Source organism: Desmodus rotundus, chromosome 4 (assembly GCF_022682495.2).
Source record: "Desmodus rotundus isolate HL8 chromosome 4, HLdesRot8A.1, whole genome shotgun sequence".
NCBI classification, from domain to species: Eukaryota; Metazoa; Chordata; class Mammalia; order Chiroptera; family Phyllostomidae; genus Desmodus; species Desmodus rotundus.
In genome coordinates, this window is record NC_071390.1 from 71,450,064 (window position 1) to 71,472,818 (window position 22,755).

The 22,755-nt window shown below is 51.7% G+C and overlaps 1 protein-coding gene across 4 annotated transcripts in view; it reads right to left on the minus strand.

Annotated features, from left to right (window-relative positions):
• RET (ret proto-oncogene) overlaps positions 1–20,698 on the minus strand; it is a 78,033-nt gene extending 57,335 nt beyond the window's left edge. For 3 of the 4 annotated variants that reach the window (XM_045196114.2, XM_045196112.2, XM_053922784.1), the window contains exons 1-2: positions 20,456–20,698; positions 14,150–14,194 (exon numbers count right to left, since the gene is read on the minus strand). In XM_045196114.2, coding sequence (XP_045052049.1) covers positions 14,150–14,194; positions 20,456–20,522 — 112 coding nt within the window. In that variant the 5' untranslated portion in view covers positions 20,523–20,698. The remainder of the gene's footprint in view (positions 1–14,149; positions 14,195–20,455) is intronic. The other variant, XM_024561278.3, reaches the window with a different exon arrangement.
• Between the last annotated feature and the right edge of the window lie 2,057 nt (positions 20,699–22,755).

The following is a 22,755-nucleotide window of genomic DNA, read 5'->3' on the forward strand; positions in this document are numbered from 1 at the left end:
CCCCCAGTGCTAGGATCCCGGGGACCTCCATTCTAGACAGGCACCAGCACTGCAGCCACTGCTGTGTGCTCCCCCACGCCAACTGCCAAGCACGCACAGTGGGCACAGTGCCTGAAGCCCACACAAAAGTTTTAGTTTTATTTTAAAATCAGAAGAAAAAGGAAATATAATAAGAACATATAATAATAAAGGGGGCATGGATTATATTTGTCTTCAAACCAACATAGTCATAAAACATAACTTCACTTTTTTTTATGGGAAAAGGGCCCCATGGAGGTAACAGGGTCTGAACTCACAGTGGTCATGATGTGGCCATGGTTCTAGAGTCACTTGGTCCCCACAGAGAAGACAGAATCCAGACCCAGGCCAGTCAAGTTTGTTGCAGAGTACTTCCCTCTGCCTGTTGGCCATGTCTCCTTCCAATGTGTGCCAAGGTGCCACTCCCAGGAGCCCCATGTAACCACTCACTGCACCCTTCCTGACTTCTCACTAAACTCTATCTTCTTCCTTCCTTCCCTGAACCTGGGGGTTCAGTGGCCTCCCAGCCTCCCACTTTCCCTGGACATCTATCACACACACCTTTACCCAGGTGTCTTTCCAACCACTTTGTCAGGCCTCCTGTGCCCGGCCTAGAGCCTGCAGCCACTGCCTGCCACTCTTGCTGTCAGACCCTGGCTCTGGGCCTTGAGCTCATTCTGCCCAGCTTTGCCTATAGTTCACACATGCCCAGTCCTCCCTACCCTCTCTCCTGGATGAGCCCATGTTCAGCTCAGCCCTTTCCCCCATGACCCTGACAATGCTGGCCACTACTCCCTTAACTCTCAGGGCACTTACCTCATGCTAATAGAAGCAATAACTGATGCTTCCCAGTACCAGGTGCTGGCCTCAGCATGGTGCCTGTTCTACCTCATTGCACCATCACAACCTCCCAGGGACTATTTTCATTATTCCAATTTCGAGGGAAGAAGCTGAGATCAGAGAGACTGTGGACCTGGCCAGGCTCCATGGACGGGATGGGAGCAGCGAGGCAGGCCTCTGCTCAGGGGCAAACAGTGGATAGAAGGGCTGCTTCCTCAGCAGCCCTGCCTGTGAGCACAGAGCAGGGCCCCACAGGCCATCCCTGTTGTGGACCTGAGTAGGTGGTGCTAACAAAATGTTCAGTGCTTCCCAGTGTGAAGCTCTACCACCTCTACCATCATCAACACTATTTCCTAATACCCAAATTCCCATAATCACCACCATCACCAACCTCCCCACAATCATCACCACTCCTTTATCACCTTCACCCCATCACTACTTCATCACCACCACCACCATCATCACTTTGCCAGCCATCCTAAGGCTTCCAAATGAAAGCAGCTTTGCCAGGTTAGACCCAAATAAGTTGTGGGAGAAAAACGAGGCTGTAAAGACCTATGGAGTCAGTACTAGGCCTTTCTGGCTTACTGTTGTATCCCCAGAACCTTGCCTGATGCCTGGCACAGAGCAGGTGTGAAGGGAAGGCTTGGGGAAGGCCCTAACAACTTGATGGTCCCCCAGGCACTTCAGTCTGAGAGCCAGCTGTCTCTGTTCATGGCTCTCTGGCTTAGCTCAGCTGTACTCACTCAACAGCCAATGCCTCATTTGGGGAAATCTGATAGCTTGTCCCAATCCTGCAACTCTGAATTTAAGCCTGTTTGCAAAACCATTGATAAAATAATTTAAAAATCTCTGGCCTCTGTGAGTATATATGCCCAACAGATAGACTGCTTAGTGCATACAATGGGCGCTCAATAAATGCCAGGACCAGCTACTTCCCTCATGCCAGTGAGCATACTTGTCACTACTAGTGCAGTCTGAGTCCCAGTCCTAAATTTCTTCTTCCCAAAACGTTGCCAGCAGCCCTCAGTGGACAGCCTGTGTGTAAGGAAAATGGAGTCAGTCAGGCTTTCTCACCCGGATGTCTGGGTAACTAAGATAAGCAGTATTCCCATAACCTTGAGAATGGGCGGCCCACATGCACAGAATCACACTTTGTTATATAATATCTTGACACTCTGCCAGCTTTGTGTGCACTTAGTATATATAAGGGAGTCGGGACCTCCCACAACATGACACGTGGCTTGTGGCATGCATGGTTCACCCTACTCCAGAATAAAGGCATGTCAGACAGCCCAACATCCCTATAAATTTTCTTCTGTCTACCCGAATCCCATGTGAACCTGCCCAGCCTTGAACAGCTGCAAGACAATTGGCACCATCAGCAGGATTCATTGCAGTACAATATGAACATGGTGGAGCCATCAGCTCCCTTGAACTCTGGAAGGGCGGCCAGTCATTGGTATGTGGTATTTGGTGGTGAGTCTCCTGGCAGTGTAGGCTCCCCTCCAGAATTGGCCTGATGTTAGTGGCACACCCAACATGGTAGAGAAGGCCCTGTGAGTGGTAGGGGAGACCCTGGAGAAGCTGAGTGCCTGGGCAGCCACAGGGCCATGGGCTGGGTGTTTCTTTCAGCTTTGCAAGCTGAGATGGAGACTGCACTTCATGATGCAGTGACGTTATGTGAACTCCAGGGAAGAGAGGAAGCCTTGGAGGCAAGGATCTACACACTGAAGGAAGACCTCCTAATGGTGGGATAAGGGCAATCTCCCTCCCCAGTCGTAGTAGACAAGTCAGAGAAGGGGGAGGAGGAACCAAGTTCCCTGCAGGCCTGCCCAGTAGTGCTATAGAAGATAAAGTTGCAGCAGCCCATGGCATCTGGGGGCTACTCTGCCGGTCCTGCCCAGAATTTGAGCACACAACCTATAGCCCCTATATACAGGCCGAACAGGTCGACCTCGCAAATCAGTTTCACCAGCGACCCAGGGAGGCCTCAGCAGCATGGCTCTTATGCCTTTGGGATTTAGAGGTGGATAGCATCATGTGCACTGACAATGAGATGGAAAAGTTAGCTTTTACCACTACTCACCCCTCTCTGCACCAATGACTGCAGAATAGCCGGCAGCATGGAAGGGGGCAGGGATCACATTCTCTGTTGGAGTGGATCATGGCAGCGATTCATACAGTCTGGGAAGATGCAGGAGACATGCCAGACACTGTGAGCAAGTGCTAGTCCTTTGTGTACTTAGTGCAAATTCTGAGGGAGTTGGGCATGCGCCAGGCTATGTTCAATCCCAATACTCAGGGCCCTGATGGTGAATGCTTTACAGCAGGGATACAGGATCCAGTGTTGCAACACACCCCTTCTGCCTCTTTTGGATCCCTCAGAGAAATCCTGGCCCTGTGTCTACTCCATCGCATTAATGACGTCACCACGATGGTGGTAACTCTTGGGGAGGCAGAAACACGCCAGCAGCAGAAAGGAGTGCGGATGGTGTCCTGAGCTTTCCCTAGTGCTCCCATGTGGGTGACTAGGATGCAGATGTGGTCAGACCTTTTAGGGGCTGGAGTCGATCAAACTAAGATTGATAGCATACCAAATGTGTACTTATTAGAACTTTGGAAACAGTTGTGAGCTGACCCTTTCCTGTGGCTCCAGAAGAAGAAGGCGATGAGGAGAAAGCCCAGGGACATAACTTGAGAGGCCCATCCAGTCTGGCTGGAAGGCCACCTGGCAGTGCCAACCTCCTGAGAAGAGGGTGGAGATATCTTTTGGACTTTGAAAATGGGAAGGCCAAGGAACCTGTCTACAGGGTATGGATAGGGACCAGAGGCCATATGTAGAATTGGCTATTCATTGGTCCCCTACAAATGTCCAGCAGGTCCCGGCTCTAGTGCACACAGGTGCTGAATGTACTCTCCTATATGGAAACCCTGACTAGTTCCTGGGGCCTGACGCCTCTATTGATGGTTATGAGGGACTTAGTGTAAAGGTGAAGGCTTTGCTGCTCTTTCTGGGTATTGGGCGACTGCCCCCCCCCCCCCGTGTTTATACTGTTTATGTATTCCCTACTCCTAAGTATATCCTGGGTATTGATGTGCTCCATGGATCGTGGCTACAAACCACTGTGAGGGAGAGTTTTGCTTAAGGGTGCTACTGGTAAAAGCCATTCTTTGGGGACATGCTGAACATCCCCCCATTCAGTTGCTGTCCCCAAGGTGGGTGATGGTGATAGAGCAATACCGACTGCCCGGAGGCCATGAGGAGATCACAGCTACTACAGGAAAGTTGGAAAAGGTGGGGATAAATAGGGCCACTCAGAGTCCCTTTAACTCCCCCATGGGGCCAGTGAGGAAGTCAAATGGCACAATGGAGAATGATGGTAGATTACTGGGAGCTCAATAAGGTCATTCCTCCAATATATGCAATGTTCCCTTCTGTGGTAGACGTGGTGGAATGATTAACTAATGAGCTGGGAATTTACCACATTGTGGCTGATCTAGCAAATCCCTCCCTTTTTCTCTATTGATATTGCTCCAGAGAGTCAAGATCAGTTTGCCTTTACATGGGAGGGCCAACAGTGGACATTTACAGTGCTCCCTCGAGGGTACTTGCACAGCCCAACTATCTGTCATGGACTTGTGGCGTAGGACCTGGCCAAGTGGCCATGGCCTGCAGGAGTGTGTCTGTTCCATTATATTGATGACATTTTTCTAACCAGTGATTCTCTTACAGAGTTAGAGAAAGCAGTGCCATAAATGCTGTCACACCTGAAGTCATGTGGTTGGGCAATCAACGAATCCAAGCTGCAAGGGCCTGTGTTATCTGTCGAATTCTTGGGGGTTGTCTGGTTGGGTAAGACAAAAGTTGTCCCTGAATAGGTGATAGATAAAATTCAGGTATATCCTACCCCTACCATCGTGAAACAGCTCCAGACATTTTTGGGCCTGCTAGGGTAATGGAGAGTGTTCATGTTCCACCTTGCTCAAGTTGTTCACCCCTTGTATGCTTTGGTAAAAACGGGAGAGAGCTGGGACTGGACCCCAATCTCAGAACAAGCATTCCAAGGAGTGAAGCGCATCGTTAAACACACTCAGGACTTGCATGTTCTGCAACCTGCTAGACCCTATGAGCTAGATGTGCATGTGACACAAGAAGGTTGTGGATGGGATCATTGAACTGTGTCAGTGATTGGAACGGCTATGTCAACCCTTGGGTTTCTGGTCCCAGCAATGGAAGGGAGCAGAGGTACGGTACTTCCTGATTGTAAAGCAACTGGCTGCAGTGTATGCTGCCCTGTTGGCCATGGAGGCTCTAACAGGGACTGCCCCCGTGACAGTAAGGACCACTTACCCCAATGCCGGGTGGATCCAAGACTATATGGCCAAGCCTTGTAGTGGGATGGCTCAGATGTCCACGATGGCTAAGTGGGGGGATTATCTGTAACAAGAAGTACTCTGTTGACTAGCTCCCTATGGACTGAGCTGCAGGAAGTGTTGGGCCTTGTTACCCATGTAGATGAAAAATCTACTACTTCTGCCCCTATGGAAGGAATGGTAGCTAGCCCCTTCCACGAAGGGTGGGCACCTATTCCCTCAGATGCATGGTATTCTGATGGGTCCAACAGGGGCCAGCCTGCTGTGTGGACTGCTGTGGCAATTCAACCAGAAACAGACACAATCTGGTTTGATACTGGAGCAGGTTGGAGTAGCCAGTGGGCTGAACTGCGAGCCATGTGGCTCATGGCTGCCAATGAAGCACTGCCCCTGACTATTTGCACAGATAGTTGGGCAGTGTTTTGGGGGCTAACACTGTGGATCTCTACATGGCATGCAAATAAATGGATGGTTATCCACAGGCCACTATCAGGGCAGGTCTATGGCAAGGCCTATGGGAATTAGGCCACCAAAAGCAAATCACTGTATATCATATGACTGGGCATGCATCCCTTTTTTCCTCTGGCAATGATGTGGCTAACATGCTAGCCAAGGTGCAATGGCTGGAAAAGGTGCTTGCTGGGCTGTCAGGAACAGAAATCGCCCAGTGGCTACGCCATTACCTCTTACATGCTGGACGGAAGACCATGTGGTCTACTATAAAAGCTTGGGGATTACCTGTCACCTTAGCAGGGTATAGGAAGCTTGGGAAACCTGTGTTGTCTGCTTGTGAGAGCATCCCCAGAGGCCTGTGGGAACTACTGGGCAGGTGGTACAGGGACAGGGCCGGGGGTACTGCTGACCCCGTAGCAGATAGATGTAATCAGGCCGCTACCTAGTTCAGAGCAGTATAAGTATGCAATCACATGTGTGGACCCAACTACTGGACTTTTAGCAGCATACCCTGTACACCACTCAGATCAGAAAGTGGTAATCGCTATGTTGGAGCACTGCTTATGGGCAACACTTGATCATTGAAAGTAATCAGGGGATGCACTTTACTGGAGCCTCAGTGCAACAATGAGTCTGAGACCTGCAGATCGACTGGAAGTTCCATGTGGCCTATCACCCCCAAGCTGCTGAGATGATTGAACGGTATAATGGTCTCTTAAAGCAAGGCCTGTGAGCCACAGCTGCCCCCCCTATGCTGGGAGGCTGGATGAAACACTTATGAACTGTCCTCTGGACTCTAAATGAGAGGAGTCAGGTGGTGCATCTCTGGGGAAATGCTGCTCCACCAGACTGCTGCTCCAACTCAGCTACAAGTACAGACTAAGGATGCTTTGCTGAAAGCAGGCATGGGAAAACAAGGAAATATTCTATTGCCTGCACCTGAGGGCTTGGAACGAGGGCAAACAGCCACTTGGACATGGTCTTGGGAAATAAAAGCCCCCCCACCCCCATGCATTAGGTGGCTTTTGTTGCCCCTTCAGGACAAAGAGGGAAGAGAAACTTGCAAATAGTGCCCTGGGTGATTGGGATATGGCCCCTAATTTTAAAGGCAACATACCCAGGGCCAGCAGACCACAAAATACTTCTGCATGGCAACTTGGTGATATCGTTAGGGCCCATTATGAGTTCTCCACTGTTGTTGCAAATAGATGCTGAACCCCTAGTTGAGGTGCACAAGGTATGATATTCATGCCTAGAAAAGACGCCTCTGATGCCTCGGCCAGTCTTATCGGTCTTATCGGCTGACTAGAAACTTGCTTGTATATTGCCTGAGTATTGTGATCTGCCATTGTTAGTTCTGATAACTGCTTTGTCTTTCTGCCCCTACAGTGCAAAGTAACACCTTCATGGACTGGGTGCATACCTATGCCTCAGTAGCTGACCAATCAGCATGCTGGGTATACACTGAAATCCCCTTGAGCATGTCTGCCAGCTTCCCATGGTACATTTCTCCAGCTTCTGTCTCAAATTGGACTTGGTTACAGAACCAGTGGGACGGTGCACATCCTTTATGGAATGCAACCTGGACTGACATCTATGCTGGGGCAAAGCAATGGTATGACCAGCCCTGGCTGTTAGGCAGCTACTCTGTATGGTTTGGCTCGGAGTGGCCCATGGCTGAGGCTGAGGACCAGCTCCCCTTTGTATTGAGAACCTCAAAGGACAAGCCTAAGTGGGCTGGACTCCAATAGTTTTATGTCAGACTCATACTCTGAATCATTACTGAGAGGCACAGAATGGTATGTGGGCTGCAGTTCCCACTGGGACACTCTGGGTGTGTGGCTCACATGGGTGGCCTTACCTGCCAGGAAATTGGACTGGCCATTGTACCTGGAGATGGCCTTATCTGTGTGCTCAAGTTCAGAAAACTCTTGCAATCCAGCCAACCAACTGGGAAGCATTTAAGGCATGACACAGGGTAAAGCATACTCCCTGTTGGTATTACCCATTAGCTATTTTTTCTCCTTAAGCTGCTTCAATAGTCAGAGACTGAGATAACAGCTTTGGCTTTGCACACTGCCCATGAGTTTAATGCAACACATGATTCTTTAAGGTTCTTAAATGAGGAAGTCTATCAATTAAGAAAAGTAGCCTTACAAAATCGTATGGCCTTAGATATGCTAACTGCATCACAAGGTGGGGTATGTGCCCTAGGAGCTGAGTGCTATGTATACATTCCAGATGTCTACCATAATGTTAGCCAAGCTCTACTGGCATTAGCTTCTGAGACCCATGCTATCAAATGCCTGACAGGTGATCCCTTGCAGGAATGGTGGGCATCCCTAACCACTGAGTAGCAGTAGGTCCTTGCTGTCTTCAGTGGCAGCACTTGTGTCCTGGTTGCATGCTGTTTCAGTTTGTGCTGCTGTTGCAGCATTTGGGTAAAGCGCTCTGCCCTTCCTGCCAAGGGACCCTAGTGGAGGACACCCTCATGTAGATTGTATGGTGAGGAACCATGAAGGGGTGGATTGTAGGGAAAATGGAGTCAGTCAGGCTCCCTCACCCAGATGTCTGGGCAACTAAGATAAGCAGTATTCCCATAACCTTGAGAATGGGCGGCCCGCATGTACAGAATCACACTTTGTTATATAATATCTTGACACCCTGCCAGCTTTGTGTGCACTTAGTATATAAGGGATTCAGGACTTCCCATGGTGTGATACATGGCTTGCAGCATGCGTGGATCCCCATCCCAGAATAAATGCATGTCAGACATTCTGATGGCTCCACGAATTTTATTCCATATGCCCAAATCCTGTATGAACCTGCCTGACCTTGAATGGCTGCAAGACACTGTGCCACTGTGACCACAAGGCTGAGTGGCCTTCCTGGGCTGGACACACAGCAAGAGCAAACTCATTGGGCCCAGCACATGGAAAAGAGAAAAATCCATCCTGGCACACATTGAGTACCTGGGCTTTCCAGAATGAGCAATGGAGCTTTCTACACTCCACTACTAGCACAAAGCCCAGGTCTTCTACCCACCTGTCTGGTCCAGGGCACAGCTCTCAAGGCCCTTCCCACTATCATCCCTCTAGCTTGAACCCCCATGGGGTGGTCCATGGTGGGAGAAGGCAGGGGAACAGAGGTATGTCCCCTGACACCTGTCCTCCTGGGCCCTGGCTGGGCAAGGTGGCTGGCCATCTGGAAGAGCATCTGGTAGAGGAGGAGAGGCCCAGGGCCAGCCCTTGCTTTAAAAACCCTACAGTACCTGTACACACAGGGACTCCTCTATGTGTGTGAAAAGTCCCTCTTTGCACACCTTGCTTGAGCTATCCATATAGGTTAGGGACTTCACTCTCCCCATTCCATGCTGTAAAAAAAATCCAGAGTTTACCTCTCACACTCATGGTGGAACTGAAAACAAGGTCTTGTTCTCCCAAAACCCCCCCATGTCATCCATGGAGCCCTCTGCCCAAGGTGGGGAAGGGGCTGGGCTTGGCTGAGTTTTGGGGGACTGAGATCTGCAGCCAGTCAGCATGGGACCTAGCAGCCCAGACTTATCCTCTGCCTACAGGCCCTGGCCTTCTGCTTCCAGGGACCAGGGACCCAGACTGCACCCAGCATATACCTGCGGCTACTACCTACACTCTCCCGACCGCTGACCAGAGCAGCTGCAGTGGACTAAGGTGGTGGGCACTCCTGCCCAAATGTAATTTCCCAGCTTCCAAGTTAATCACCAGCCTCAATGGTAGTGCCTTCCGGCTTCTATGCAAAGGCAACTGTCAATTAGGTTACAATTCATTTATTACTCAGGGTAAGGCCTTTCTGGAAAACGAATGGCCACTCAAGGGGCCTGCTCATGACCTTGTGCAGGTCATCAGGCCCCTTTGGCTCCAGGGCTCTCGTATCCGGCAGCCCCAGCAAACATTGGGTATACCAGCCATGGCCTGCCCATTTTTTGTCCCCTTGCCCCCTGCACCCTTCTCACTGGTGTTCAACATTAATTAGTGAGACTTCTACAGAGCATTCTTTGTGAGAGGCCCCATTCAAAGTGCTTCACATGCACTGTCCTAACTTAATCAACACAACTGCCAGAGGTAGGAGCAATTATGATCCTTTTCTGATGGAAGGGGAAATCAAAGTAAAGAGAGAGGCTAAGTACCTTGCACAAGGCCACTCAGACAGTGAGCTGGGTCTTAAGCCCAGGGCCACCACAGAGAAGTGTGCAAAGCCACAGGGCTCCTGTTCAGGGTCAGCCATGCACACATGTGCACTGTGACCTGGGGACCCAGGCCACCCACCCACCTGCTTGCAGATCAGGTGGAAAATATTACCATAAATAAACATCCACAGCCTCCTTCACCTTCTTCTAAAAAGCAGGTGCCTCTAAATGTTTCTTCACATAAATTTGCTCTTTAACATTTCTGTCAAATAAGGTGAAGACCTAGGAAAGGATAATGGGGCAGGGGTTTGCTCAGGCTGTTCCTGCCTGACAGGGAAAAACACAATAATGGTTGTTGTATGCACAGGGGCATCTGCCAGGGGCCCAAAGATGCTAGAGATGTGACAAAACCACCCCTGTTGGGCACAGAAGTGAGTCTTGAGGGGTCCTTCCCTATGGCACTATCAGGTCCTAGTACTACCAAATGATTGAGAAGGTGGATCCAGCAAAGTCCGATTCTGCATGTTGATGGTGACTCATTATTATAACTTCTGGTGGGGGGGGGGACAGTCAGGCCAGCCCCTGGGAGAGCAGTGCCCACACCATGGTACACCTATACATGGTAACTGGGACAAAGATGTCTCCATGAGTCCTCAGCACTTTGTTTGTCAGAGCTGGGCCTCATTGGGACCACTGCAGTCTGGACATGCCTCCTTGTCATACTTGTGAGTCACTCCCCTCAAAGGGAGCCCTATCTTCTTGGGGACTAGGGGACTTCTGCCAAGCCGACCTGCCCTCCTGCCCCCAGCACACACTCCCTTCTTCTGGGGGGAGGGCAGGCTTGAGATGTCACAATGCTGTCCTCTCCTTTCTCTACTCCTGCTGTGAGCATGAGCACAGGGGACCCCAAAGAAAGCCTTAGGGTCTGCTTTGCTGGGATGGTGGAATTAAGAGAGCTGGGGAAGCCTCTGAGAGAGGTAGGTGCTGGTAGAACGTGGACGTAGAGCCAGACAAGCCAGTGAATACTGAAGGCCCCAATGTACACCCAGCAGACCAGTGGTGGGGCCCACACCACTGGCATTTTGTTGCTGTCATCAAGTCCCTTGGGGGCACCAGACCTTGAATGAATGCCTCAATTTTAAGAGTAAAAAAAGGAATCCAACTTCAGGGCTGGGGTGGCTGTGTGGAGAATGGGTCATGGCAACCAAGTCCTCAACTGATATCTCTCCTGCATGTGACAGTTCACACCTCCTTCTGGGCCTCAATTTCTCCATCTATAAAATGAGAGGGTTGTACCTACTGCTGAGACTCCTTTCAGATCAAATTCGGATTCCCCTATGAGTCTGTGTGACATCTGTGCATGAGCAGTCATGGAATGAACTTCCTGACCAGGGGCCAAGAGACATGATGGAACTTGGGGTGGGCTTTGGCTTAGGTGGCCACTGTGGGGTGAGGGACATGGGGCTGGAATAAGATTAGAACCACACATGTCCTCCTAGGCCATAATGATAAGTCAGGAAGACATGAGCCTAAATCTGAAGGAGAGATTTCAGCGTGACAGGAGGAAGCAGGAAGAAAAGGGAAGAGCTGGCCTATGGTCCTTCACCCCCGGCTGTGTGACCTGATTGGCCCTTGGCCTTTCTGGGTCTGTTCCCAGCTGTGAACTCCTCACTGGAAGCACTGCTGGGAGGGCCCAAGCAAAGAGCACCTGCTGACAGAAGCCAGTTCTCCTCCTCTCTCCCTCCCCTGACCTGGAATCAGATCTGTCCTGGCCTGTAAAGACTTCCTGCTACTCCTCACAGTCAAGGCCTTCCTGCCTCTGTGCTGGGCTGTGGCAGTTGTGTAAGGTGGCAGCTCTGCTTCAGTAAGCACCACTGTCCCCCAAAATTGCTTCAACAGATGGGAAGCATGATGTCACACAGTGGAAATTACAGTAATCCACCCCACCTGCCTGGTTGTTTTTAGAATCTGGACTGAGGGTTAGCAAGACAAGGAAGCCCTGGATTCCCCAGCTGCTGAGCTCTGCCTTGTCAGATAAGCTGGTGGGTCACTGGTTCCCAGCATCCCTCCCTTCCCATGTCCTTCACAGGGTAGTCTCTAGGCATCGGCATCTCTCACACACCATTGCTTCTGGGAAGTTTGCGCTCAATGTGGCTTTAGAGTCCATGTTTTCTGAGAATGTCCTCAGGGTTCCAGTGTTGTCATGGTGACTCAACCCTCATACAACACATCAGATGAACTCCTGTCTTCCCCCAAAGAGGCCTGGGGCTCAGACACTAGCACAAATGCCACTGGATGAAAGTGCCTCTCAGAAACACTTGCAGATTTGATACAGCAAAGTAAACCCCCAAAATAAAAAGACAAATCATTCAATTAAAACATTGACAAAGGACCTGAATAGATATTTCTCCAAAGAAGATATAAATGGCCAAGAAGCACATGAAAAGATGCTAAACCTGACTACGCATTAGGAAAATGCAAATCAAAACCACAATGAGATGCCATTTTGTACCCACTAGGATGGTTATCATTAAGAAAAAACAACAACAAATAAACAGAAAGTGTTGGTGAGGATGTGAAATGGGAATGCTCACACACTATTAGTGGGAATGTAAAATGGTTTGACTATTGTGGAAAAGAGTTTGTAGTTCCTCAAAACAGTAACAGGATTACCATATGAATCAGCAATTTCACTCTTAGGCATATACCTAACAGAAATGAAAACAGGGATTCAAACAGATGAATGTTCATAGCAACATTACTCACGATGGCCAAAAGGTAGATGCAACCCAAATGTCATGGATAAATAAATGTAATTATACATGCAATGGAAAACTACTTACCCTTCAAAAGTAATGCGGTACTGATACATGCTACAATGTGGGTGTGAAATATCCAGAATGGACATACCCACAGAGACAGAACACAGAGTGGTGGTTACCAGAGGCTGGGGCTGGGGAAAATAGGCAGCACTGTTTAATGGTTACGTGTTAGGAACTGCCCTGCCTGGTTTCAGAAACTGTAACCCCGCATGGCTAAGGCTGAGTAAAAAGACCTTGGGACCATAAGCCACTAAAGAGACAAAGCTTATGCTCCCAGCAGGGCACAGCCTTTGTCCCCTTTACTTCACCCTGCTTGACCCCAGGTGGATGACTGGTTAGCCAATGACAGGTAAGATTCTTAAATGGAGGGGCAACCTAAGACAGGCACAGTCATGAAGGGGACATCAGGGGAGGACTTAAGGGACTATAGAAATGGGGCAATGGACCCTTACCCCTCAGCTTTGTCATAGCCTGAGTCTTCATTCTATCTGTAAAAAGACTCCTAATCTCTTGGCTACCTGCATCCCCCACCTGATTTTAAGCCTGAAACAATGCCAGAGGTGGGTGTGGCCCTGTGCTGGAAAAGGCGGTTCCCCCGAGGCAATCAGGCCTAAGAAAGAATGCATAAAACTCTGTGGAACCTGCTTTGCTAAGAACACCCTCAACTTAAATGATAAGGGTCCAAGCAGAGAATGAGTTTGTTTCCCAAAGTTTTATGGCCCTTTGGCTATCTGACCTTGAGTCAGAATAGCCCTCATAGTTCTTTGAATGTTATCTATTGTTTGATCATTACTGCCTGACAATGATTGATGAGCTTTACATATACACCCTGAATTCCTATGCAAATTAAACCCAATAAAAGCCCACTGAAGAACAGACTCAAAGCCCTTCTCCTCTGAAAGATTGGCCACTTTCCTCCCCAAGCAGATCATGTCTTGGTAGACTTATTCTCATCCATGGTGGTGGGCAGGTAGGGGGAGGGGCTCTGTGGGCAGAGTCCCTCCATAGATATGGGGTTTCCTTTCGGGGTGATAAAAATGTTTTGGAACAACTGCAGGTGATGCTTATGCAACACTATCAAATGATACTGAATTGTTTACTTTAAAATCTTGAATTTTATGTTATGTGAACTTGACCTCAAGAAAAAAAAAGAAGGAAATGGTAATCATTTGCCATGTTGTCCCTCTCCCTCTCCTCCCCTAGCTGCTAGGCCCAACACAGGTGCTTGCTGTGTTGACTGGGAGAGGCTGACCTGGAAAAGCTGGTGTGTAGTGGCACATGTCTAGAGAAGAGACCCCCAGGAGGGTATGGAACATAGGCAGCTTGCTGTGGGACTCTCCAGGCCTGGCTGCCTAGAGCTCTGAGCCCCTCCCCATGTACCCCCGGGTGTGGGTGTGGAGTGGCTGACGAAGGTGTCATGAGCAGGAGACACACAGACTGTTGAGTCAGTGAGACTTGTAGGGATTTCACTTACCATGTGCAGTATCACCTGCCCTCGTTGATACAGCTAGGTGGGAGGCTAGGGAAACAAAGAAAATCCCAGCTGATCCTTGGTTGAGGCATTTCAAGGTTCTGTGGAGTCATGTCTGTGGTCCAGCAAGGATCACTTGCAGGCTGCCCACCTGAAAAGGCTCAACCCCTCTTAGTGGTGGTGCTAAGTGCCTGTTAATGTTTTCTACACACAGGCACTGCACCCACTCTGTGGCTAAGTGGTGCCTGGAAGATCCCTACTCCTGACTCCAACCTTTTCCTCTCCAGAAAGGAGAGAAGGGGAAGCAGCAGACCCCACAGCCAGTGCTGGAAGGGTAGGATAGAGAGCAGGCAAAGAGAGCCGGTGCCCAGGACCAGCTGCCTCAAGTATCTTTCACCTTTCACTGTCTCTGCCTGTTTCACTGGCTAGAAAAGTTTGAGGAAGAAGCTCAATAGACTCTCTCCCTCTGCTCAGAGGCCCATCATCACTATGTACCCCCATCTTAGCCCCCACATTCACCCCCACGGTTGGATCCTGGCATAAAGAGTACATATCTTTCCTACCATTTTTGAGCTATTAGTTACATTTTAGGAAATTAATTTTTTTCTTTTTCCCTTTCTGGAAGAGTGAGAATCATTAGAATATTTTGGCAATCACATAGGTACATGTGGTGTAAGGGTGGCCTAGAACCACTTTTGATGGTCATTGCCTTGCCAGGGGCTTTCTGACTGTTTTAGCAGCAGATACCTTTCTCCAATCAGAGCCCAGGTCAGGGCTGGAGCTCTGGGCAGGGCTTGGAACTTTGCCTCACTGCCTCTTCTTCCAGGGCCACACTGTCCCTTAGGCACTTCTCTGGAGCCCGGGGCCACACAAAACCCAGACATCTGCACCCACGTCACAGAGGAGTGAAGGCCTAAGATTGCAATGAGGTGCGGCTGCCAGTACCTGAATCTGGGAGGGGAAACTGGGGCCCCTAGGACTTGAGCTTAGAGAGGTACAGGTGCTTCCCCTGAGCAGGTTTGAAGAGCCCCAATGGACATTGCTGATGTCATGGAGAGCCTGCATTGGCTGGCCCTCTAGGTGAGCACACACCTGTACATGTAGGTGCACAGGTGACCTTTCTGTGGTACCTTGTCTGCTATACTTTGTGGAGCCACCCACAAGGCAAAAAGCAAACAGAGGTGTTTGCTCGAGGCTGGCCACCTGCTCTCCTTGAGGGTCCAGGTGTTGCCTGGACTGCCTCCCTCAAGGTCCCATTGGCATCGTCTACTCCACAGCCACCCTTTTTAGGGGTATCAGTTCCAGCAGTGTAGGAGCTAAGGAAACAGTGGCACCTTGCTGCCACCTCTTGCCCAACCAAGGTAGGGCAAGAACCTACCTTGCCCAGGGTTCTCAGGATGGACAGCTCAGAGGTCCATTGGCTTTGCAGCCTCTAGCCTTGGGGACAGAGAGGGGTACCAGAGGATCCAACAAACACATGGCTGTGAGGCCAGAGTTCTCTGGAAGCCAAGGCTTTGTCTGGCTCCAGAGCTCAGGGAAAGTGGGCCATGGGAAAACCAGGTGGGGAGGGAGGAGGGAGGAGGGCCCAGTCTGCAGGGTCTCCCAAATATTCTGGAGCCTCAGCCAGAAGAAGGTCTGTCTTCTAAGGTCCTCTGAGGTGAGTCAGAGCCCTGACTCAGGAGTCACAGCCTCCCCTAAACCCCTAACATTGGCCCTGGGATGCTGTTCTCTGCCACTTGGGTGGGGGAGGGAAAGCCACGTGAGATCCAAGAGGCCTGAGTGTTCTCACCCCTTGAAGTCCCCCAGAAGCACCCTCCCCAGACCCCTAGAGGGACACCCTGAGCCTGACTTCTCTGAGTTTTACTGACCTCACCACCTCCTGCTCAACCTGCCTCTCTTCCATCTGAAATCACACACATACACACACACATACACACATACACATATACACACTTGAGATAAGTGACAGCTTCTTTTAGTGCCTATGTCTCTCCTTGCAGGTAACAGCTCTGAGGTGAAAGGGCCCTTCTGTTGTGCTCTGCTGTGCATCCCCAGGCCTTTAAAGTACCCTGGGCAGCAGGTGGTACCTTGGGGAGTGTGTGTGGATTGATCACTATTACTGTGATTGTTATTATTAAGTCACTCAGAAAAACTGCAAAAATGAGGAGGAGGAGAAAGATGATGATGATGACATGTGGAGGAGCCTGAGATGAGGGGCAGCCAAGGTCAGGAGCCTGCACAAGACCCCCACACTAGGAAGTGTCCTCCTCGAAACTCAGAAGAAGGAGGAAAAGGCCCCACAGTAGAAATGTAGCTACTTCCACAGGATGGAAGGAAGTACTACTTTAGTGGGACACTTCTCCAACTCTTCTGTTTTTTCTGAGTGCCAGGTTGGGTGCTGTCTTCTCCCAGCCTGTACTGGAGCCCTAGTGGGGGAGGGCCCTGAAGAAGAGAGCCTGACTGCACCCATGCCCCCCCCGAAGCCCAGCCCCTCCCATTTATCCCCTTACCCTCCTCTGAAACCTCTCTCTTCAGCACAGTTGCTTCTGTCAAGTGCTGGGTCCCTAGGCAGAAGATGGGTGCAAGGGACACACTTCAGACCTGTTCCACTAGCACGGAGACCCCTTCCTGTCACACCAGAGCACACATGCCTTTTCCCCTGGGGCCATCTATAACAGGGCCATGACTGGTGGCAGTCCCCAGGCCCCATCAGCTAAAGCAATGGTTCCACCTGAGAAACCAGCTGGGACCCAGGGGGGGTTCCTGTTTCAGGCAACTCAGCACAGAGCCACACTTTACTTCCATACCTGGGTCAGGCTGTCCCCAGATCCCTTGAAGCCCCAAGTAGGTGAGTCACAGGTGGGTGAGTAGGCTCAGGACAACCTTCCTCTCCCAGAATACTTTCTCAGCCCTACCCATTGTCTCCACCATTGCTGGCCCAAAGAACAGGCCTGCTGAAAGCCAAAGGACCAGGAATGGGAGTCACTAAGTCCTTTCTTTGGGCTCAAGTTCACAGGCTATGGGAGCCTCAGTTTCCTAACCTGTGAAATGAAGAAACAAGGCACATCCTTCTGGGTTTCAGGAGGGCACAGTGAGCTGGCAGACAAGCAGTACTCAGCATAGACCAGCTTCGAGCTCCCTGTGGGGTGCGGCTGCTACTGGCATCATCCTTATCCAGTTAAGACCAGAACACAGAAGAGTTCTTTTCTCTCAGGTTGCAGAGAGGGGGAAGGCCTCAGGGGAGGTGGCAACTTCAGGGTCCTCCCTTCTTTACCTTGGCACCTCAGGCTCTGTTTTAACAGATACCACAATTTTAAATTTGTTCTCTCTTTCCTTGGCTAAAAGGTCATTAGCCTCCCATTAGGTAAATGCATCCCATTTTCTTCGCACCACCAAAGAAACAGTGATTTACTTAGCCATCCCTAAAGCAATTCTGCAGAATAAAGGCAATTTAGCAATGTGCTCAATAAACTTCCCTGTTTGTGCTCTGCTCTCAGGCCCCACCCTTAGAGCCCACAGGCTGGCTCAAGCCCTCTGTTTCTGGGTAAGCTGAGCCCTACTGGGACCTAGAGCAGCCAGTGGGGGACAAAGGCAGCTCCAAGAGGCCAGAGAGTCTTAGCAGGATGGAGGGAAGAGGACAAGACCTAGGTGAGCCTGGCAAAGCAGGATCCATTTTCTAATAGTCCTTAGCCAAAAAGAGGAGAGAAACTGAAAGAGGAAGGAAGACTAGATGGAGCAGCCTTCCTGACCAACAGGCTGCTCTGGTACCTGCTGGTCCAGGCAGGAGTGCCTGCCCAGGACCCACTACAGAGGACTGGGCCCAGCAGCCTGGGGAGAGGGCCTGCCAAGTCGTGAAAAGTTTTCCCTTCTTTGGTGCTTGGGAGTCAAAGGCCTGAGGTCCCCAGGAAGAGAGGGCAAGTCCTTCTTTCCAGCGAGCAATTATGAGTAAAATGAGACCTGTATGCATATGCAGAATCCCAGTGTGTGTGCGTGACAGGGAGAGGGTCTGTGTTCCCTATGTGAGGGTGGAGTATGAGGGGCCAGGCCATGCTGTGGGAGTTGCCCATAGGCATCATGAGCATGTGTGCTTGAGAAAGGGCAGGAGTGTATCTTGGTGATGACTGAGTGAGTGTGAGCATGGATGCAAGGGTGTGGGTGAGAAGAGGAGTCCTGCCCTGCTCTGGGAGTCTGTGCCTGGGTTGGCACACTTCTCTGAAGGTATACATGGTTACACATAACAAGAATGTGCACATGTGTTGAGGAGGCAGGAGGACCAGTATTGGGGGAGGGGGAGTTGTCAATCTATATTCTATGACCTTGCTCTGGGCCTCTTTGGGTCCTCCAGCCCACCCCTACCGGCCCTGGGGCAGCACTGCTCCTTTCCCTGCATTCTGGTCTTGGCCACTATCTCTTTATCTGGGTTGCCTCTTTAACCCCCTCCTGTCAGTCCCCCAGCACAGAAGGGAGTTTTCTGTCTTGGGAAGGCCTCTGGCCAGCTAGAGGATGGCCTTCATCCTCTAGAGGCTCAGCCCACCTCCCCAGGCAACAGACCAGGCCACTGGAGCACCATATCCACAAGAGGGCACTGGCAGGCTGAGCTGCTCCCAACCTAGGTGGGTATGGATGCAGTAGCAATCTGGAGCAGCTCACAGAGAATCAGGGCCTGTAGTTCCAAAGGATTCCCACAGGCCTCTCCAAAGGCTCCAGCTGTCTCCTCTAGGGCGCTGTGAGGCCAGTTCTCCACTCTCAGTGCCACCAATTGTTGTTTCTTGGTCATCCCAAGGGAAGGGTGGGCAGAGTGGGTCTCCCTTTCCCTTGGTTGGAGAGCCTGTCTTTGGCCACCCAACTCTGTGGGCCAGGGATGTAGAAAAGCCCCTTGTCCCTGTCAAGTGCCCAAGGCCAGTGCCTGGCTGCCCACACTGCATCTGGCTTACACCTGATTATAAGGCCACAATTACAAAGTTGCGACCCAAGAGTTACAAAAGATCTTTAAAACACCCTGTTTGTGTTTACTTCTGCCCTGCCTGTGTTTACAACCTGTCTTCCTCCTGCAGCACTGTGACCTCGGAGCACCAGCACTGGAAGCAGATTCTCTCCTCCCACTCTTCCCCAGGGCAAAGAAAGGCTGTCTCACCCTGGGGACCATTATGGCTTCAGTATCTGCTCCTTGATACTGAGATCCAGTCACAGAAACTAAGCCACTAGCAGACCTGTGAACCCAGAATTTATGCAGAACCTGGGACTAGAGGCAAAGTGTCACCCCCTCTTCTGTTTCCAAAGGCCACAGAGGGGGAAATCTCTTTGTAAGCAGTGGGGGAGGGTGGTCAGTGTTCCTTCTCTGTCTAAGGAAAAGTTGGTGCATACAGAGGTACTACAGGTGCAGATCAGTCAGGGGTGGTTTGAGGGAAACTAAAATGCTAAAATGCATGGCCACAGGGGTCAGATTCTTTAGCCTTGAGGTTCATCCTATGAGGATTTGGGGGTGGGGGCAATGACCAGCCTTCGCAAGGCCATATATAAACTCCTAGCACCTAGCGTCAACATGGTGGCACAGAGGCCTACAGCCCACTCCAAGATTGTCAAAAGCTCTTGGTAAAGGTTGGTCCAGGGATGTCAATATGGACCCAAAGGCCGCACCTTCAGGTGGACTTGCCTGGCAGCGGTGTTTTCTAAAGCAGCCTAGTGGGGCTCAATCATGGCAGGCTTTCCACACCGCTGTGCTGGGCCAGTCTGAGCATGCCACCGAGTGCAGCCTACCAAGAAACTACAGGCATTTAGGTTTTTTAAAGAGTTGGACGACAAAAATCTCACAAGGTAAAAAGCAACCTTTTATGAAAGAGCAGATGGCCTCCGCACTCGCCGCCGCCCCGAGGATCCTACCGGGAGGAGGAATGCACCGACGTGCAGCGTAAAAGGAAACCAGGGCTCAATCTTCTGCAGAAATAGAACTCCCTGCGCAGGTCACTGGCTTTCTAGGGCTACCTCTCCCGTCCTCCCCTACCTGCGCCGGTACCGCGACAAGATAGTCTGCTTCGTTCCAAGAATCACCAGGCTGCGATGTGGGGCTGCAGCTCAGACTCTGGGCTCCGATCTTGGCAGCCCGGCCTAGCGCGCTTCACGCTCCAGCCCGAGACCCACACAACTCGGAGTCCTCCCTAGGCTCCCTGCTCACTGCGCTATCTCGTTCCCTGCCAGGTCCCTTCAGCCCGCAAATGACCACTGCACACAGAACAGCGTTTTGGAACGCATCCACAAGCGGCGCCAACTTCGCCCTGGCCGCTGGGAATACCAGCAGCCGCTAGGACTCACCTTCGCTGAGCAGCGGCAGCAGCAGCAGCCACCGCAGCCCCGTGGTGCCAGCCGTCGCCCTAGCCATCTCCTGTGCGTGCCCGGCCGCGGCAAGAGGGGTGGTGGCTCTGGCAGGGGCTGTCGGCAGCGGGGTGCGGCGCTCAGCTGGGCCGCCCCATCCCGCCCGGGACGCAGGGGACACTGCAGACACCGAACGTTGGGGAACGACTCTGGGAGCTCTCCGGTGCTGTGCACCAGCCTCTGGTCGCGAAGCTTAAATGAGGCGGTTGCGGGCTGCGTGAGAGGTGCTGGCAGGGGCGGGGTGGGGCGGGGCCAGGAGGCTGGCGTGGTGCTAGTAGGGGTGGGACTCGGGGTACTCGCGGGGTGACTGCTGGTGCGGATCTGGGGAGGCCCTGGTAGTAGACTAGTGCTGGACACTGGGTGCGGGCCTGGGCTGAGCGGGGCTGGGCAGGAGTTGGGGCGAGGTGCAGGGCTCCGGTGCCGGCCTGCCGTCTGCAGCCCAATCTACGCCCCTTCTCAAGCGCAGCCACTCTTTCTTAGCCTGTGCACCAGCTTGCGGTGCCAGCGCTTCGCCCTTCCCCGCAGCCCACACAGGGCTGGGAAACTACGCGGGGATGTGGGGTCTGGGAGGCCTGGCTGAGTTGTGCCTGAGTGGACATAGGGGCTATGAGGGTGCCCCGCTTTCAAGGGCCCTGACGCGGAGCGCATCCTCCGCCATTTCTCAGAGCTGGAGGCGCGCTGGAAGCGCAGCCTTTTGGAGCACGACCCGGGAGGAGCCTGAGCGCTTTTTGTCTTTTCTGAGCAACCCCGGGACCAGCTGGAGTGTGGCTTACAATGTCCGCGTTTGCGGTGGAAAAGAGGGTAGGGGTCTCCCAGGGTCGGTTTGTGATACCACCTCTTTAGGATTGGTGCAACCAATGGGAGCAGGAAACTGGGCCTGGACACACCTTTCGAAGAGACTTGGCGCTGGCGGCCCAGTGGGGTGCTCGGAGGCTAGATTCTGCACCCCGTCCCTTCCACAACAGAACTCTTTGGATGTGGGACTGACTGGGTAGGTGAGCGAGTAGCAGGGTGGAACACTGCAGGGTGGGGCCCCAAATAATTTAATTTTTGCCAAAGAAATGATGTCCACAAACATATATTGGCAATGTAATCCTAAAAAGGGAAAACTCAGGGCCCTTACCAGGGGGTTCCTAGGGGGAGGTGGGTTCTATGTCTCTGTAGGAAAGGTCCACTGTTTTCCTCCCACCCTGTAGCTGCCTTTTGAGGCCTAGCCTCCACCTGGGCCAGAGGAATGGAAGCCTTGGGGTGGGAGGGTCCAGGGTAGGTAGGCCTATGGGGCCACTACTTTAGGGTTTTTTCTTCCTGCTGTGCACAGAGCTGGGCCCTCTTGCCTGCCTGAGCTCAGAGCTGATTAGGAGATCTGCACATCACTCTCCAGGTATGAAGTCAAAGTGAAGTCATCCTTGCAAGCATGAGGAGGAGCTGCCAAGACAGAGACTAGCTGGGGGCTCTGCCAACCAGGATATGTGGAGTGGGCCTGCTGGCAGGAGGCCAAGACACAGAGTTGCCAGCTCAGTAGAGCTACCCTGCAGCCATCAGACCTTTGTGTTGCCTGCTACCTATGCCCAGGGCCTAAACTCCTGGGATTTATGGGGCTGCAGTTGGCTGCAGAGGGCTCCCTTGGGTGTAGACAGGCCCTAACTCTGATGCTAATGGCTACCAAGGCTACGCTCTCAGGGCTATGTCCAGGGAAGGAATGTGAGTAGGCAAGGAGGGAAGGAGGGGGGACTTCTTTGTTACAACAGCCTCCTGTGGCAGAAAAATGCAGAAGGAATAGGGGTGGCTTGGCCTATTCTTCCAACCAGCCCACACCCCCATCTTCCAGGGAGTACCCTGTCCAGGCCTTGGTTGATCCTGGACAGGCTGGATGTCTGCTTAGCTCTGTGTGTCGTGTCTGAGGTGATGCTCTTGCCTGGGCTCCCTCCTCCCTTCCACCCTCTGTCTACCTCCACCATTTGTGGTCTTGAGTGGACACCTGACACTATGGTGAGGACATTGCCCTCTTTTTACATCAGTGTCTGGGGGTCCTCACATGTGTACCACTGTACATACATGTATATGCACATATGTGGGCACACATGCATATATATGTTCACACACATGGATATAGTTGCACACCTTCCCCCACATGCATGCCCAGGGACCTGACTGAAGGGACACCCAGTAGAGGGCAGTTGTGAAACCCTGGGCTTGCTAGCCTCAGACTGTAGGCAGAGAGTGACTCAGCCCTGCCTGGC